Raw genomic sequence first — 19,732 nt, 5'->3', positions numbered from 1 at the left:
ACACAATACAGCAATTATGTGCAAAATTAGTTTATCACACCCCAAACGCATGATGTCGCCACTGGACAAAACCTAATAATTTGATGTGATGAAGCTTACCTATATTGTATAGAATTATTCATACTTCCTACATCGGCCCCTACAAAGAAAGAAATTAGCGATTTGAGTATATCATCACCATAAGCAGTACGGTATAGGCCTAGCACACATCGATGATTGCAAATATCACTATCTAGGAGACAGTTCCTTAGCCCCAATATACTTAGAGAGAAAGAAAAGGAAAGTTCAAAAGCAAATAAAGAAGAAGAACCCGAAAGAAAAAAGAATGAGAGAAAACGGAGTGCAAATTAGAAAGATAGGTTAATAGAGGGACCCTAAACTGTTCAAAATAGCCTGCAAGGTCCATAGTAGAGGTGGTTGAAGTCCAGTTTTGGCATGCAAGCAACTTTTTTTCAGCACAAAAACATTCTATTTTATAGCCATCAAGTTTCACCATCTTCATTGGGTTCAAACCATAATGTGACACGATCTGCTCCATGAGGATCAAATTAAGGAAAATTTTTGAAAATTGAGTTAAACCTACTATAATTATTACCTTGTACAAACATTATGCTACTGAAAACATCAAAGGTCTACCATTCTTTGTTCAGAAGTTTTGTGATGTGTATTTTCTTATGTATTTTATTGTTTTTACTCCATTTGTTTGCCTTTATCTCAATTTCAAATTTGCTGCCTTTATTTGGCCCCATAGACCAGATTGTGTCACATATGGCCATCCAAAGCCACTTCACGGGTTGTTCTGTCTCGACATCTTTATTTGATGTATCAGTAAGAAGTGTTGTTAATAACAATTAGCCCATGGTCTATACTTCTCCCCTGATCTATAGTACATTGACATAAGGTAAATTTCAGCAGTGGTGGGTTAATCCCAACATCTAAGCTGCTTTTTGCCATTAAGTGGAAAGGAGGGACAGGCGGAAAAAAGACCACCACATCAGGGACAGCAAGCCATGTGTGTGACTGTCGCCCGGACAAAGGTACAGGTTCATGCGTATGTAGTTTGGCAGGATGACGATTTGGATCATGTGGGATGAATAGTCTTGCAGTGCACCTCGTAGGTACTGTAAGGTTTTGTATGATCTAGTAGCATAAGGGTTAGTTAGCACATTTGTCTAATTAGGGAGTCTCTACCACTGGTTTGATTCCGTTCACTCCAAATATTCCATCTGCCAATGATGACATCACTAGCCTTTTTTCATTGATTGAATTCTTTCCCATTCGTCATCAAGCACAACTTGAAACAAGGCTTTCAATAAGTTACTTGGCTGTACTTTAATATTCACGAGACATGTCCGTCTGCATGTATATTTTAATGATAATTGTGTATCAAACTGAAAGTTCCCGGATGGACCTTCTCATGGATATGCTGTTCAGAGAACAATGTTATATTTTCAAATTTGCAGATGGTTTGTGTAGCATGAGTGGAATCAACTCAGCAGCGGCGTTGGAGAAGATTATGACCTCAGAGATAGCGACTCTTTCTCCATTACTGTTGTCACACCAGGTTGTCACCTCATGCCTCTCTACCAATGCACTCCCTGCTTCTTACCTGTGTGCGATTGTATTAATTTTCTCAGCTCTAGCACCTACAAATGAAACGATAAGGATGACAATGATTGACAGATGACAGGCTGCAGCATGATCTTAAAAGTATTATGAGCATCTCTCCCAGACCCGAATCTAGGACAATGGCACAACTAGAAAATTGAGGGCGTAGTCTTGTTTCAATTAGGATGTTTTGTTTGCACCCCCGGTTTATGTCACCATTTCAAGAATAACAAATATTTTTGGTTAATGAAATGCTATGTTGTGGTATGCAATGTTTGTGTTATGTAAATAATATGACACTATCTGATCCAACCAGACTTTTTGACCTAGGGATCGAGGTACCCCTTTTGGTCTCCCCCAGAATGATCAATACATTTGCACTTGCCATAAAATTTGGGCAAGCAAAAACGCCCCCCCCCCCATAGAGGGTGTATGGATTGGAATTGCCAAATTATGTAAGAGAGTAGAGCGATATCTGGATCAGTCATAGCATACTTGGTTCCTTCTTGATGATGATAATAATTTCCAAAATGGCGTCCTTAATTTGGCCTGGTTAGATCAGATTGGGTCATATATTTGATGATAATGTAAAATGAAAAGTGTGTAGGCCTATACTGTATTCAACATGTTCAATGACTTCTGCAAATGATGGCTGAAAATGACCAGTCCCTTATCCATCTATTGATTTATTACTGACCAACCCCTTACCTGTATTGAATAGAACCATTCATGGAAGAAACCCTTGCACCTGAAATGAAGCATGGTTTGTATGTATGTTTGTTTGTTTGAAAAGTTAGCAAAGTATATTGTTTTGCATGATTTTGAGAAACCAAAAAGCACACCCTTGGGCATGTTGGGCATCCCACTGATGACTAAAAGAGACAAACTTGGAAAGTAAGCCTGTGCTCAACATTACATCCAATCAATCCATTTCCTGAGAAGGAACTTTTACTCATGTTTATACTTCTAACAATATGAATGGAAGTTATGGAACGCCTTGCCTGATACAATCTGCACCATCCAAGCAGTGACAGCGCTACGTACGGTGAGCATTGGGGGTGGGGGCATTCCATTTACTCTTGCCAGAGGCAATGTCCTCTTTTCCATCAATTTTGGTAAATAACTCAAATACGGTACATCATAGATAGGTTAAACATTTTTTGAACCTATATGCTAGCGGGATACATTGGTATGGTTTTTGACACAGTATCAAGTTTCATGACCTTTTCCTGCCGAATTCCATGTCAATTCTATTCTCAACATGAAAACAAAGGGAATTAACCTGCACAAAATAGTAAATAGGAGTGTCATTTGATGTAATGAGGCGATGTGTTTTGTTGCAAAGGATTCTGGGAAGGGTAATATATCTTACCATTAACTCCGGAGAGCATGGTGGCCTAGCGGAACGGGCACTGACTCATAATCGAAAGGTTGCGGGTTCGAGCCCCGGCGACGCCATCGTGTTGTGCCCTTGAGTAAGGCACTTTATCTCGATTACTCCTCTCCACCCAGGTGTTTAAATGGGTACCGGCATTCTTAAATGCTGGGAAGGTAACAGACTCGCTGTAGAGGAGGTGTAGCGATCCCCCTATAGCAACATTACATGGAGGAGTCTGGCTCAATCGCCAATGAAAGAGAGATGGGCACTCCGATCACTGTTTATACAGGATCGACTCCTTTACCTTTTTTTTTTTTTTTACCATTAACTCCGATATTCTGGAAATCTCTGTGATTGCACCTGTTTCTCTGCACCAATTGGTAATATAATGAGTCCGTCAGCCCGCTGAAAATAAACAAAAGTGTTAGTGTCTGATAAAGATTTGAAACATAAGGATTCAGTTAGCCCGCTGTAAAGTTCCCTATTAGTGTCTAGTGATAATGAAAGGTGATGCGTATTACTTGTTGAAACTGAAATTAACCAATGCACGAGTACTGAGATGCTGATGCGTCTAATACACAAGCCCCGCAGGGGGAGTGTATTAGACACATCAATATCATTTTTAAGCTATTTCATACACAATCAAAATTTATAACAAAACTGTCACTAAAAATGTTGTAAATATAAATGCATCAAACCACAAGAAAAATAAACGCGTCCAAAAGCAATGCGAGATACACAATTAATGCATGGTTCGCATTTTTCTATTGCTTGATCTGATTGGTTCTCACTATCTAAAGCTGAATTTATACTCGATCGCCGAGCGATGCGATTAATCGCTTTTGAAAAAGCGATTTGCAATCGCCGAATTTTGCGATGCATCGCCCGTCGCTTTTGCATTTATACTTATCACGGCGATAGCGATTGCAGACGACAATTAAAATATTCTAAATGCCACAAAATACATTTTTAGAACACCAGTTGCTGTCAATAATTATTGCTTTGAAGTAATTCAGCATCAAAAGTTAAAAATCGAGAAAGGTAAATTAATTAGCAAAATAATAGATCCAGTTGGTTGTATATGATTGGTTGACGCATTCACGTGTCAAGCGATATCGCTGGGAAGTTGAGATTTCTTCAACTTGCAAAAGCGACGTCGTTTTTGCCTCCGCGATTTGAATCGATTGATCGGCTTGACGCCCCGGCTTGACGCTCTAGAAATGTAAGTAAACATTGAGCATGCGTGAAAATCGCTTTTCTGCAAAAGCGATTGAGTATAAATTCAGCTTAAGAGTGTATGAATGTTGTTTTTCACACTTTACATAATGATGATACAGCAATAAAAACAGTGCAATTAAGGTAATACACTATTTTAAAGTGTTGCGATTTGGTAGTTCAGAACATCTTGCGAATGGTAATGAGCTTTGGCAAAAATTGCATTGCTCATTTCCATGCGAGCGTGTAGAAGAATTCAAATATCACAGAAATAATTTTGTAGGTCCTGTGGTTCTTGAGTTATGTTGTAAAGAGGGCTGAAACAACAACACTTTTGTAAAATGTACATAACTTATTAACAACAATAAATTAAGCAAGTTTTCAAATTATATAATTTGTAGAATGAACTTTTGCAAAACATCAAGGTGTTATTTGTCAATAATTTATTGATCTAGAGAATGAAAATCGATTTTTTTTGGTTGCTTCGACCAACAACACCTCGTCTACCCTTAAAGCAATATATCTGGGCAATGTATTCAGTGGTGGCACCAGGATTGACAAAGTGGGGGATAAAACATGTATCTTATAGTTTATACTATAAAAATCTTAACTTTTATGAATAAACTTGAAGACTTCTTTTAAAGTCCAAGCATTAAGTCTGCCTACTACCACAACCTGTCTATGCCTGCAATAATTTAGTTTTGTGCTTGAGCTAACTGGGGGCATGATATACAATCATGATTTATTGCTCAATTCGATGTAGAAAATGAAGAGTTTTAATTCTTCATTTTAAAAATATTTAAAAATAATTTTTTTATTTAAAAATATTTACATCTGGTATTTAGTCCTAAACAATTCCCCTTATGCACGTATGCATTTATCTGGATGTATTAATCTCAACAACATTTTCTTTTTCTCCTTTTTTCTTTCATATTTTCTTACTTTTTATTTTATCTATTTTTTTTTTCACTAAGATATCACTCAGCTTGCATCGGTGCCCCACTAGTGACATGCGCCACCTGTTGAAAATCCCTGCGCTAGTTATTGCTATTTTATTCGGTAGGTTTATATTGCTGGTATCAACAGAAAAATAAACTTAACCTTATTGATTTCTTGTAATGTTGAGTGACAATGACTAATTAACATTCCTTGTGAAATAATCATGTGAATTACATGATCGTTAGCTTGTTTTCATTATTGAAAGGGATTTAAGCATGTTACAACGGGATCATTAGAAATGAACAACTCAACAGCTGATGCGTCTCTGCATATTTTTATACCAAGCCACAATATAAAAATATGGACATGTGGGACAGTGGGTACATATCTGTTAACTTCTGATGAACTCCTTTGTAACATGGTTGAAATATTTTTTACTTACTGTACGATATCCCAAGTAGTATTCATGTAGCCTGTAATCAAAGAAAGAATACGAACAAAAATAAAATTTATTAGACAGAAATAAGTTTTTTAACAACATTTGAGTTTAAACTTTCAATCACTTTACTAGTACTCTCTATCAGTAGAATAGCAACTACTCACATGATACTATTTGCTATCTTCAGTAGATATAAACTACTCACTTGTTACAATTTGCTATCTTCAGTAGATAGCAACTAGTCACATGTTATAATTTGTTATCTTCAGTAAATGGCAACTATTCACATTTTACGATTTGCTTTCTTGTTTCTACTCACAAAAATGTTTTGATTTGCTATCTTCACTCTCAGTAGATAGCAACTACTCACATGCTAGAATATTGCTATCTTGACCTGACATGCAATGCTAGCTACTTACCTGTCGTTCCTGACAATTCTGGCCAATCAAATTCATCTTCTACCACCATTAACACATGCTTGAAGACATCCTGAAATATACATAAAAATGTATACAAAAATAAGAGTTAAGGATAAAAATATATAGTATTGTCTCAGAGCTTGTGAAGAAATCCACCGCAGAATGTGAGATCCTGCCCCCTTTCAAACTGGAGTGGAGATACTTGAAACTCTGTACATTCATATTCGCATAATGAAATATTTTCTCTAAATTTAAGTGTTAATTACACAAGAAATGCTTTTAAAACATATTTTTACCAAATATTTTGTGAATAAAAATTGAGAACGAAAAAATAATAAAGTGGTCAATTTATCTGAGAAAGTGCGCACTGTCCACGGATCTACGTATGAGGATCACTAAAATCACCATGTCCAAACACAAAATGGACTATTCCAGTTGAAATCCATACACCCATACAGAAGACATGACTGTAATATAAAATGGAATCACCCATTCACTAGGTACCCCATTTGAAATTCACACTGCCTGATAGGGGATGTCGGATATCAACTCGAATACCCCAATTTGAATCATGTCTTACATGTAAACATCCACTAGTGGTTGAAACTTTTTTGTATGTTTTGCAAATAGCATTTCTCAGAATCATTTTCTGAGAACAACTATTTTACAAAATTTAGGAGGAGCATTATATACTCACCGCTGATAATTTTGATGCCGTCATCCACTCTGCAGGAATATGGAAGTATCAATTAGAAATTTTCGCTTGACAAAACCAGTAAGTTTTTACTTACTCTCTAATATTTCGTCCTACACGTCGGAGGACTTCTTCAGATGTGAAACATCTGACCACTTTTAAAGACTGGATACAAGACCAATCACAACCGGAAGTCAGTTTCCCGGGAAAGTGGATCAGATGTTTCACATCTGAAGAAGTCCTCCGACGTGTAGGACGAAATATTAGAGAGTAAGTAAAAACTTACTGGTTTTGTCAAGCGAAAATTTCTAATTGATATGTCTTACAAACCTGATGAATCTATTCACTGAAATATGGAAGTATGTTGGATGTATAAAGCCGGCCACCCCCACCTCACGACACCCTCTAGAATGTGTGCAGCATTCCCCCTAACCGTACCACCCACTCACTAGCCCAATCCAAAAAACGCTCACCACTGATAAGGCTGTCATCCCAGCAAACACAAAAACGTTTTAAAAACGTTTTAAATAAGTTATATTTTGGCTTTTGGTTTAGGTAAAAACGTTTTAATAACATTAAAATGTCGGGTTATATAAAGGTCATGATAACGTCTTAAAACGTTTTGTATGTAAACACACTACAACAATATTTTTAAATGTTTTCACAAAATGTTATTTTTGCAAACATGTTTGCCAAATATTGTATCAATACTTCAATAACATTATGTTAAAATATTTGAACCCAGGAAACACAGGAATGTTCTTAAAATGTTTTTTCAAAACCTTTTAATAACATTTAAATGTCGGGTTATATAAGGTCATGAAAACGTTTTTAAAACGTTATTGAAAATATTTTGGGCAAACATTTTTCACAAAATATTTTTTCAACACCAAAATAACATTCTGTTTAGAATGTTTTGTATCAAGTTTTCAAGAATGTTTTTGTAATGTTATTAAAACATTTTGATACCCTTTATATAACCCGACATCTAAACGTTTTCTGTAAAACATTTTTGTTTGCTGAGCAGTAGATTATCAAAAAATGTTTTTTAAGGTTATGAAAACATTTTATACTCTTAATATACCCTTTATATAACCCGAGATTTAAACGTTTTCTGACAACCTTTTATAACCTTTTGCGAATGATGTCGAAAACGTTTTGTGTTTGCTGGGATCCACTCTACATGAATATGAAAGTGTGCTGGAATGAAACAATAACACCCCCCCCCCCCCATCCCCCACTCACCACTGATAATTTTGACGCAGTCATCCACTCTCCAGGAATGTGGAAGTGTGCTCCGGCTGAATCACTGAGCAGCAATACACCGCGATGGTCACTGTTTGCGCAGTAATCTTCTTCAAAAGTCTTCCCTGTCGCAGGATTTATGCCCTGTGCAAAACAAAATTTGATAAGTCATGGCAATATGGCCAAAAAAAATATTGTTGTGTTGCCCTCATATCGGAAAATGGGAAAGTTGGGTCGGACGGTCGGATTTCTTTTTGAGGGCAACACAACAATTATTGTTTGGCCTAAGGCACCTTTCTGCTAGATTCTGAAAGCCTCTAACCAAGAACACAAAATGTTGTGCCCAAATTGCCACTGCACACTTAATGACTAGTCAATGGTGTCCATTGTGCAGAGATGATTCAAAAATAAAAAATAAAAAACCGCATTGGACTTTTCTGACCTGCACCTAGAAGCAAACGTGTTTCTTTTTTTTTTTTTGGTAATACTCACATATATTCCATTACAATCGGAATCTGTTTCTTCGTCATTGTTTTTAGGTCTGTACGGTTGGAATGAAAAATAATCAAACATTTGAAAACATGTATGCCAAACCCCATTGCTTTGTATGAGTACATACCCATATAATGTTAGTTTATAGGCCTATATACCCACAACGTTTACATACATCAACTTCCCCAACATAGCTCTGCAATCTGGTTAGTATGTATGTTCACTGACGAGGCATGTCTTGAATATATATTACAAACGACCAAAAGCAATTTAATTAATAAGCTGAAACCCAAAATAATCCCTTTTTATGTCTCCTTATAATTTTTCTGGCAATACATGGGCTTCTGAATTGAAATTTCAACATATTTCAGGGAGTCTTACTCAAATTGAGCTAAAGAATTGTAGCACGATCCCTATTGGGTGTCTTCAGAACTGTCAGTGAGCCAGAAAAAGGTACACTTGAACACTGCATGTCCCCGTACCACTGCCACTTTTTCATGCTAGTACCCTTCACTGCATTTTCCTCCATTTTTCATGTAAGGCCCCCCCCATTCGCCTCCGTTGCCTACAATGAACACCATTCTCCCTTTCACTAAATTTGGTATAGTATCAGGATCTGTTCCCACAATGCAACATAATTATCACCATCCAAATGAAAACCAAGACCAAACAATGGGCTATTCCAGTTGAAATCCATACACCCTATGGAAGATATGACATTCAATCTCCCACACAGGGGGTGTGAATTTCAAATGGGGTTACTTGAATGGGTACTCCATTTGAATTCTACACCCCTGTGTGAAAGATTAAGGTCATGTGCTGCATAGGGGGTGCATGGATTTCAACTGGAATAGTATAATGCCTCACCTTCTTCCAGGGTAAACAGTTTTATCAAAGTCATCACAATCTTTGCCTCGCCAATGGGTTCCACGTAGAGTCTGAAAAATAAAAGGAAATTTAAATTCACTGTTCGAAATGAAATAAAATAAATTACTGTATAACCACTTGGGTATAAGCCCCCCTGGGTGATTTCACTCCAATACTGGGTGTGGGCTTATAACCGGGGAGGGGTTCGGGTAAGCACTTATTTTTTATTTTATTTTTATTTCTTATTCGCATAACATTCATGCTTGATGTGCCGGTAAAGTTTACCAAGTATATAATGTCGATTTTTAACTAATTTTTATTTTATATTTGTTCTTGAATATGAGAGCAAAGCATGGATATGATCTAATAACTTGGTTAAAGTTACCACTGGGCTTATCATGCTTATAGACGAGTGCACCCTTGTTTCCACAATGTTTTGAACATTGAGGTGGGCATAACCTGTGAAAGGGGGGGGGGGGTTGTATATACAGCAAAGCTAGGGCCATGCAGACTTTTGGATGCTGATTTTCTCTATACATTCTTCTTGCTGTTTTTGCAACTCATCAGTATACACATTTTTAACAAACAGCACCCACATTGGATGCTTTAAAGGGTATTCATAACCTCATTAATAAACGCGATGCGTGCGATCCAATCATATTTTATTATTTGTGAAAACGCGAACGCAAATCGAGGTCATTAATATCTCACAATTGACCGCAAAATGCGTAATTGTTCCAATGTCGCACACAATTGACTTCTGCGTGCGCCGTATTGTGCGTCCAACGAACTGCGCGCGCGCTGGCTGCCGTATTTGGATTGCGCGCTACCATATTTGCACAGATTCTGATACGCACTTTTGTTATTGGTCGTTTTGTTTTAGCCTGATCGATTTTGGGAAAGGGAAGATGTAAAAATTGTTTATTTTTACAAACTTTTGAGGAAAATTTTGTGTTATTTTGTAAAGTTAAAAGATCAAAGTGACGATTATGAATGAGGTTAATAACTTTGCATCGATTATATGTCGGGCATTGTGAAAAATCTAAACATTTTGCTTTGGACCTCGGAATATCCTCGGGGCTGCGCCCTCGGGATATTCCTCGGTTCCAAAGGCAAAATGTTTAGATTTTTCACAATGCCTCCAAATAACCGATGCGCAGTTATTAACCTCTAACTATTGCCCAAATGAACAAAATTGGGCGTATTGTCTGAAAACCCATCCATTGATATAACAAAATCGCTGAAAAGGTACCCCAAAACCGTGGCACATCACTGTATACCTTCAACCAGGTAGACTTATAGCCGAATGTTATACCCACATGGTTACGGAACTAATTTTCATAATCATTTTCTTACCTCTGTGATTCCAAATTTATCTTTGTCTATGTCCGATACAGCCGTGTGATTGTTGATATGTCTGTATGGGGAAGTAAATAGGATCACAATTATTTATTGTTGGTAAACAAAGTACTATTGCTTAGTAAGAACAATAGCTTATAACAACAACATAATTATGAAGAGCTTATTTCCAAACTGTGTTAAGTCCACAACCCCATGTATCTCATTTATATACTTGTGTGATACAATCACAATTACTTTGACAAGTTTGACATTGCAACAATGAGTTGTACCATGAACAAGCCATTATTTACCATAACAATGCTACATAACAATATGCAGACTATTGTTCGCATTTGGGAAACAAAGGCCTCACACAGTATTGTTATACTGTGCATCCATCCACTTTGTAATGGTGCATATAACTGAAATTTATTATAGCATCACAACCCATTGCAATATTGCACAGCATGATGCAGTCATGTCTACAGTAGAATTCATCTCGACCTTTGCAGGACTTAAACCCCATTAAAAGCTATTAAACCAAGATAACACTCATTGAAACAGCTCAACTGATTAAATCGGATCTTCTCTGGTTGTGCACATGTGTCTGTTTTATATGTGCGGTATCGCTATGAGGTGCTATAATACAGCTTCAGTTGGGTAACTCATTATAAAGGAAACGCAAGGAAACAATGGTATGTGGACCTTTGTTCACGAAATGAGACAATGGCCTGCTTTTTGTTAACCAGCATTCTTGAAAATGAGCAACACAATGATTGTTGACTTAACACGGTTTGGAAATAATTTCTTCATATTTTTGGTGTTATCTGTCGTTTACATATCCTTCCTAAAACACAAAAGTGCGACTATTTCCAAACACCTAAATTAGCTAAAAATTTAGGACATGTTACAAAACTATATTTTCTAAAATTTCATAGAATAGTTTAAATGTAGCTTGTACCGTTTTTTTGTGGCATCCTTCAGAACGGAGCGGTCCGTTACCAATATAGCTCAATATTTTCGGTCAAATCTCCATTCAATTAACACGGGGAGTTGGCTAGCTATGAGCTAGCTATGCTTTGCCCTCACTCATATTCTACGAAAGTGCGACTATTTCTGAACATCTAACCTAGCTGTAATTTTAGGTCATGTTAGAGAAATATATTTGCTAGAAGTTTGGAGAATAGTTTAAATATTGGCCGGTTATTTTTCACACAGTGATGTTAACTAGGCAAATGCAATATACTTCTAACATACACTATTTGTCATGATGCAGTCATGTCTACAGTAGAATTCATCTCGACCTTTGCAGGACTTAAACCCCATTAAAAGCTATTAAACCAAGATAACACTCATTGAAGCAGCTCAACTGATTAAATCAGATCTTCTCTGGTTGTGCACAAGTGTCTGTTTTCAATGTGCGACATCGCAATAAAGCTGGTATTATAGCTTCAGTTGGGTAACCGATTATAAAGGAAACGAAAGGAAACAATGGTATGTGTACCTTTGTTCACGAAATGAGACAAAGACCTGCTTTTTGTTAACCAGCATTCTTCAAAATGAGCAACATAATGATTGTTGACTTAACACGGTTTGGAAATAATTTCTTCATATTTTTGGTGTTATCTGTCGTTTACATATCCTTCCTAAAACACAAAAGTGCGACCCTCTCCAAACATCTAAATTAGCTAAAAATTTAGGACATGTTACAAAACTATATTTTCTAGAACCTATTTAGAATAGTTTAAATGTAGCTTTTACCGTTTTTTTTTGTGGCATCCTTCAGAAATGAGCGGTCCGATACCAATATTTTCGGTCAAATCTCCATTCAATTAACACGGGGAGTTGGCTAGCTATGCCTTGCCCTCACTCATATTTTACAAAAGTGCGACCATTTCTGAACATCTAACCTAGCTGTAATTTTAGGTCATGTTAGAGAAATATATTTGCTAGAAGTTTTGGAGAATAAATAAAATATTGGCTGGTAATTTTTCACACAGTGATGTTAACTAGGCAAGTGTCCATTCTTCCAACATGCATCATTTGTAGAGGTCGCGCGTCAATGGTGAGAGCACTGTGTATTGTGTATACGAAAACGGACAGTAACTGCAGTATGTAAAGGTCGCGCGTCAATGGTGAGAGCACTGTGTATTGTGTATAGGAAAACGGACAGTAACTGCAGTATGGGTAAATCAGAAACATGGGTATGTGGACTTAATACGGGTTGGAAATAAGCTCTTCATAATTATATCAAGACAACAAATCCATAGTAAAACAAAACAAATTCAGGTATGAAGGGCACAACACCCCCATCTCACTCATTCCCTCCCGGAAATGTGTTGCCCTCTCTTGCCCCACGCTGTGCAATGATGGCTGCTATGATATTTGAGATCTGTTTGGCTTTTTTGTACTTTTTAGCCCGTTTGTGAACATTTTGGTAAAAGTGTGGTCCCAGTTATTTGGCTGGTCCACCTTTGCCCCAGTCACTGGGGAAGGCAGACCAAACCCAAACCACACAGCCTTCAAGGCAAAGGGACAAACACTTGTATACTGTATGTATGTCAGCAAACATAGATTGAATACAATGCCGCTCTTTTCAAAGAGACTAATCTTACAAGTGCAAGTGATCAGCCTTTCTTTGACATCTACGGTTCAATGCATCGGTACCGCGTGAACGTTGTAGTGCAGGGCGGTATAGTCAAAATTGTATTCATCTATTGCTATGGTAGTTATTCCGATTAACTACGTCACTTCTACGGCGTATTTGCCTACTAATATGTTAGGCAACGAAAAACAACCCTCACAGTTCAATGGGTGGACATACTTTTTAAGCGAGGTCGGTACTTACCCCTCCAACCATTCACATAATCCCTTCAGTCCCGGCAGAGAGTCACAAATATCCGATTTCAGACCAACACCCTGTAGAAAACAGTTCAGGAAACATTATGCTTGATTAGTAGGTTTTGTGCTATTATTCAATGGTTTGAGTGTACTAATGGTCTAGAGCTTGAATAAATTTTGTTGAAAAGGAGTTTGCAAACATGTTGGAAAATGCACATGATAATTTGAATTTCATCATCGGACCAACCCTAATCATGAAAACTGAAGAAAAGTTTTATTTTTGTTTTACTATACAAAAAAATTGATAATGCTAATTTTGGAAAAAAAAAATTTCTGTCAAAATGTTTGACATAATCCTGAAGTTTTTTAAACAGTTTTCAATTCACACTTTTAAATTGTTCTACAACATGAACGCTTATTTAATAGGCTATTTATTAAGCTAATTAGGCCTATATAATGTTTGGCTATAACCTTATTTAAAAATAAATTTAAAAAAATAATAAAAACACCCTTACTGACCGATCCTACCGAGGGGTCAAACATTTTTTGGGCCTGACTCACGATCACGCCACACATATTCTGCTCACCAAACACCTCCATAGATCCATGCATCTAGCCCAGGCCATGATGCAGTAGAATTCACCACGACCTTTGCAGGACTTAAACCCCATTAAAAGCTGTTAAACCAAGATAACACTCATTGAAAACAGCTCAACTGATTAATTCAGATCTTCTCTGGTTGTGCACATGTGTCTGTTTTATATGTGCGGTATCGCAATGAGCTGGTATTATAGCTTCAGTTGGGTAACCGATTATAAAGGAAACGCAAGGAAACAATGGTATGTGAACCTTTGTTCACGAAATGAGACAATGATCTGCTTTTTGCTAACCAGCATTCTTGAAAATGAGCAACATAATGATTGTTGACTTAACAAGATTTGGAAATAATTTCTTCATATTTTTTGGTGTTATCTGTCGTTTACATATCCTTCCTAAAACACCAAAGTACGAATATTTCCAAACATCTAAATTAGCTAAAAATTTAGGACATGTTACAAAACTTTATTTTTACTTTTAATATTGGCCGGTTATTTTTCACACAGCGACGTTAACTAGGCAATGTACTATTACCTTTAACATACACTAAAACACCAAAGTACGAATATTTCCAAACATCTAAATTAGTTAAAAATTTAGGACATGTTACAAAACTATATTTTCTAGAATTTTAGAAGAATACTTTTAATATTGGCCGGTTATTTTTCACACAGCGACGTTAACTAGGCAAATCCCCATACTTCTAACGTACGCTATTTGTAGAGGTCACGCGTCAATGGTAAGAGCACTGTGTATTGTGTATAGGAAAACGGACAGTAACTGCAGTATGCGGGGACAAACGGGGGTAGCTGCCCACCTGTTTCCCCTGCAGGATTCTGGCCATCCCAATATTTAAAAAAAAATTTGCACTTTTTAGTCTATTTTTGCCATTTTCAACCAATTTTCGCCCCTTGAGAGTTACCATGGCCCTTCAAACCCCGTTCCTCAGAAAAAGTGGCTAAAAGTCATGGCCATGCCATCTGGTGGCCGGGAGGAAGATCTAGAAATCTATGAATAATAATGTTACAACCAGTGCTGGTCTTCCATACTTACTTTCCCCATCATAATCTGTTTGGTTTGCTTGCTGATTTCTTTGGATTGATATAAACTCTTAAGGACAGCCCGTATTCCATCTGACCGTATATGTTGTTGATTAGGGTAGAGAAGACATGCTTGTTGTCCAGGGTCCACATAGCAAAGTGTGAGGGCATGACATGCTACATCAGCATTGTATTTCTCCAGGATTCTGAATGAATGAAAACAAGAAACAAAAAGAGATCAAAAATACTTTAAAAGTTGTGTATATGAAATCTAAATATACAAAAAATCTCAAAATAACAAGTTGCTACACTGTTAAAATTGCTGGCATTACTGGTGGACATACGATAATTCGCCCAATAAAGACTTTAAATGCTTAAGTACAGGCCCTATGGAAAATCATTTTTTTTGTTGTGTATTCACCCATATAATAATAATAGCAATCATATTTTGGGATGGATACATACACAGTGATTTGATTATAACAGAAACACGCACATAATCATTATGATAACCCGACCAAAATGATTAAAAAGTGGCTGAAAAGAACAAACAATGGGTCATTTTGCTGAAAGGTGGGGGATTGACGCCCATGGTTGAAGCCTAAATATACTTAATCATTAAAACTCTTCAACCGCTAAAACAGAGTGGTGCAATCAGTGACTTTAAATACAAGAAATTGAATATATGAATACAAAAGCCACCTAAGTCCATACTTTGGCCAAATTGAGTTAAGCATGGGAAATTGTTGCTATACATAGGCCTGTCATATGTATAAAAGAACAACTCAAATTCATCCTCTGTGTCTATTGAGCATGTGAAAAATAGCATGTATGAAAGAATAACCCAATTCCATGATTTGAGTCTTGTAACACATTGCTTGAAATCCAGTATGTATAAAAGTCCACTTGTAACACATTCATTGCTAGAGAGTGACTTTTGGAAAAAAATGGGTTTAATAAAGGAAAGTGTGGTTTATATTACATGGCAGAATGCTTATCAACATTGTATATACCTGTGTGCTTTATTTTGTATTATCTTACTAGTGGTAATCTCATGCTAACATTGTTGTCTTTGTATATGATTCAAAAACCACCCAAGTCCAAAATTTAAAATGAACCCCACGAAGTCCCTGAAATGCTAATCGTCATACCTAATACAGGTTAATCCACTCATTTGCACGTAAAACTTACCATATTAACCAAATAAATCTAACTGAAGGAATTAAAATAATACACAGGTTTTCTCTCTCAAAATCACTTCCCATGGACTTGGGTGGCTTTTGTATTCATGTATTCAATTGTATCCCACCAGCGAGGAGACACCAAAATTCTATGGGCTCCCAAAGGTACACAAGCCCACCATGCCTTTGCGCCCCATTGTTGCATGTAGAGGAGCGATCTCATACGAGACTGCAAAATTTACTGCGGACATTATTGGCCCTCTGGTTGGGCGATCGCCACACCATTTGAAGAACAGTAAGGAGTTGGTTGAGAAATTACAGCATGTTCAGCTTACCAATGACGAAATCCTCGTAAGTTACGATGTAACGGCTTTGTTTACTTGCACACCGGTAAATGAATCGCTTCGCATTATCGACACTCGCCTGAGAAACGACACCACCCTTCATGAACGCACTGAACTCAATGTCGATCAGATCATGACTTTGCTTGAGTACTCACTTACCACCACGTACTTTCAATATGACAATGTGTTTTACCAACAAATTGAAGGGGCGGCCATGGGGTCCCCGGTATCCCCGATCGTAGCGAATCTTTTTATAGAGGATTTCGAACAGAAGGCCCTCGCTTCGTTTCACAGTCCCCCAAAATTTTGGGGTCGTTTCGTAGATGATACCCTGTGATCATCGACAAGAACTTGAACGACGAGTTTACTGAGCACATCAACAACCAACATCACGCCATCAAGTTTACCTTGGACAAAGAGTCGGAAGGCTGCTTACCGATGCTTGATGTATCTGTGTCGCGAGATGATGTGGGCAATTTGAGCTTCAACGTGTACCGTAAACCAACACATACGGACCAGTATTTGGGTTTCTCGTCCAACCATCCACTGCAACACAAACTTGGAATAATTCGCACCTTATGTGATCGCGCTAATTCCATTGTCACCAAGGAGGAAGAGCGGACACAAGAACTTGACAAGGTTTGTAGATCTCTGGCCATTTGTGGATATGAAGATTGGAGCTGGGTTACTGCCAGAAAGAAACGTGAACCCAAACCTCAGTCCAAGAAACAGTCAAGTCAACCTAAGGGAAGTGTCTCCATCCCTTACATTCCGGGACTATCGGAGTCCATTCAGCGGTTGCTACGGACCAATGGTGTCATCACCCACATTAAACCGACGAACACTATCAGATCTGTTTTAGTCAATCCTAAGGACAAGACGGATAAATTGGACAAGTGTGATGTGGTGTACCACATCCCCTGTGGTGACTGTACTTCATCGTACATCGGTGAGAGTGCCCGCTCACTTAGGACGCGACTCGTCGAACATGGGAAAACACCATCATCCCCAGTCAATGAACATGTTTCTGGCTCCACACATTCTATTGATTGGGAAGGGGTCAAAATTCTGGACAGGGAAGAGAACTGGTTTCGCAGAGGCGTCAAGGAAGCTATACAAATCAAACGCAATGAGAGTGATCTGAACAGAGGCAAGGGGCGCCACCACCTTTCACCCACCTATGACTCGGTCATCCATTCATCTGACCGTCGGAGGTCAACATCAGTTGCTACTTCCGGTCAGATGACCCAATTTCCCGCTACCAACCAAAACATCAGTAGGCATTGAAGACCAGTGGATGCTGGTCGCAGGCCACCAACCTCCACAATGTAAGTCGTGAGAACTTTGTTAAATTTGTACTTTCTCGATATCTAAATATACTTGTTATAATGGTCCACTTTTGGTGACAGAATATTCATACTTTATTTTGCCATATTTTTTTAAAATGTACTATCACTGCATTTTATTTTAGGAGCTTTTAGGGGGCATTTGCCAGAGTTAGTTGTGCAATAGTTGGGTCCATGCACTCCCTTGAATCTGATGTCGGGAACATTGATTTTGAGATATAGCCAATAATAGTATTCAACTTCCTTTGTATTTTATTGTTCTGAGACATATCTCCACAACTTTAAGTCTAATTAATGATAGGGTTACTTCTCTGCAAAGCAAAGTTCTGAGAATGGCTCGTGTAATGATATTGAAACTGAATTTTGATTTGTATCGACACCAGACTCATATATATAGCTTGATTACGTCATATACTAGTCTAGCTATACATGCAACTTACAAATCTAACAGAATAGGTGTGGCAAAGTCCAGGAATCCTTTACACGCTGTCTGAAACTGATCTGTATACAAAGAACAAGAAGAGTCAAATAGCAATGAAGGCATTATACCCCACACCTATTACTAACCTGGTAGATATCCACACAATCTTGTCAATGCATCTACTGCTGATTCATTGTTCATTTCAGCTACCTGGTCAACCAATGTGATGGTGCAACCTACATCCCCGTATACCCCACACCTATTACTAACCTGGTAGATACCCACACAATCTTGTCAATGCATCCACTGCTGATTCATTGTTCATTTCAGCCACCTGGTCAACCACTGTGATGGTGCAACCTACATCCCTGTATACCCCACACCTATTACTAACCTGGTATATATCCACACAATCTTGTCAATGCATCTACTACAGATTCATTGTTCATTTCAGCTACCTGGTTAACCAATGACAAGATGATGGTGCAACCTATATCCCCGTATACCCCACATCTATTACTAACCTGGTAGATATCCACACAAGCTTGTCAATGCATCTACTACAGATTCATTGTTCATTTCAGCTACCTGGTTAACCAATGACAAGATGATGGTGCAACCTTATATCCCCGTATACCCCACACCTATTTCTAACCTGGTAGATATCCACACAAGCTTGTCAATGCATCTACTGCTGATTCATTGTTTATTTCAGCTAGCTGGTCAACCAATGACAATATGATGGTGGACCTATATCCCCGTATACCCCAAACCTATTACTAACCTGGTAGATATCCACACAATCTTGTCAATGCATCTACTGCAGATTCATTGTTCATTTCAGCTACCTGGTCAACCAATTATAAGATGATGGTGGACCTATATCCCCGTATACCCCAAACCTATTACTAACCTGGTTGATATCCACACAGTCTTGTCAATGCATCTACTGCAGATTCATTGTTCATTTCAGCTACCTGGTCAACCAATGACAAGATGATGGTGCAACCTATATCCCCGTATACCCCACACCTATTACTAGCCTGGTAGATATCCATACAATCTTTTCAATGCATCTACCGCTGATTCATTGTTCATTTCAGCTACCTGGTCAACCAATGACAAGATGATGGTGCAACCTACTTCCCTGTATACCTCACACCTATTACTAACCTGGTATATATCCACACAATCTTGTCAATGCATCTACTGCTGATTTATTGTTCATTTCAGCTACCTGGTCAACCAATGACAAGATGATGGTGCAACCTACTTCCCTGTATACCTCAAACCTATTACTAACCTGGTAGATATCCACACAATCT

The 19,732-nt window shown here is 37.8% G+C and overlaps 2 protein-coding genes across 4 annotated transcripts in view; one reads left to right on the top strand and one right to left on the bottom strand.

The window, feature by feature from the left end:
* LOC140146508 (uncharacterized) overlaps nucleotides 1-19,732 on the top strand; it is a 281,043-nt gene that overhangs the window by 138,498 nt on the left and 122,813 nt on the right. The gene's annotated exons all lie outside the window — the stretch shown is intronic.
* Nucleotides 1-19,732, bottom strand: part of LOC140146506 (acyloxyacyl hydrolase-like) — a 31,860-nt gene that overhangs the window by 10,947 nt on the left and 1,181 nt on the right. The window contains exons 1-12 of one of the 3 annotated variants that reach the window (XM_072168377.1): nucleotides 19,192-19,296; nucleotides 18,427-18,487; nucleotides 15,129-15,321; nucleotides 13,486-13,556; nucleotides 10,653-10,713; nucleotides 9,297-9,367; nucleotides 8,430-8,478; nucleotides 7,938-8,081; nucleotides 5,999-6,068; nucleotides 5,583-5,613; nucleotides 3,309-3,391; nucleotides 1,610-1,646 (exon numbers count right to left, since the gene is read on the bottom strand). In XM_072168377.1, coding sequence (XP_072024478.1) covers nucleotides 1,610-1,646; nucleotides 3,309-3,391; nucleotides 5,583-5,613; nucleotides 5,999-6,068; nucleotides 7,938-8,081; nucleotides 8,430-8,478; nucleotides 9,297-9,367; nucleotides 10,653-10,713; nucleotides 13,486-13,556; nucleotides 15,129-15,321; nucleotides 18,427-18,487; nucleotides 19,192-19,246 — 926 coding nt within the window. In that variant the 5' untranslated portion in view covers nucleotides 19,247-19,296. Of the gene's footprint in view, nucleotides 1-1,609; nucleotides 1,647-3,308; nucleotides 3,392-5,582; nucleotides 5,614-5,998; nucleotides 6,069-7,937; nucleotides 8,082-8,429; nucleotides 8,479-9,296; nucleotides 9,368-10,652; nucleotides 10,714-13,485; nucleotides 13,557-15,128; nucleotides 15,322-18,426; nucleotides 18,488-18,553; nucleotides 18,626-19,191; nucleotides 19,297-19,732 lie in introns of those variants that run through there. The other 2 variants (XM_072168376.1, XM_072168378.1) reach the window with 2 other exon arrangements.

The sequence above is a fragment of the Amphiura filiformis genome, chromosome 2, assembly GCF_039555335.1.
Source record: "Amphiura filiformis chromosome 2, Afil_fr2py, whole genome shotgun sequence".
NCBI classification, from domain to species: Eukaryota; Metazoa; Echinodermata; class Ophiuroidea; order Amphilepidida; family Amphiuridae; genus Amphiura; species Amphiura filiformis.
This window is presented reverse-complemented; position numbering and strand designations above follow the sequence as displayed.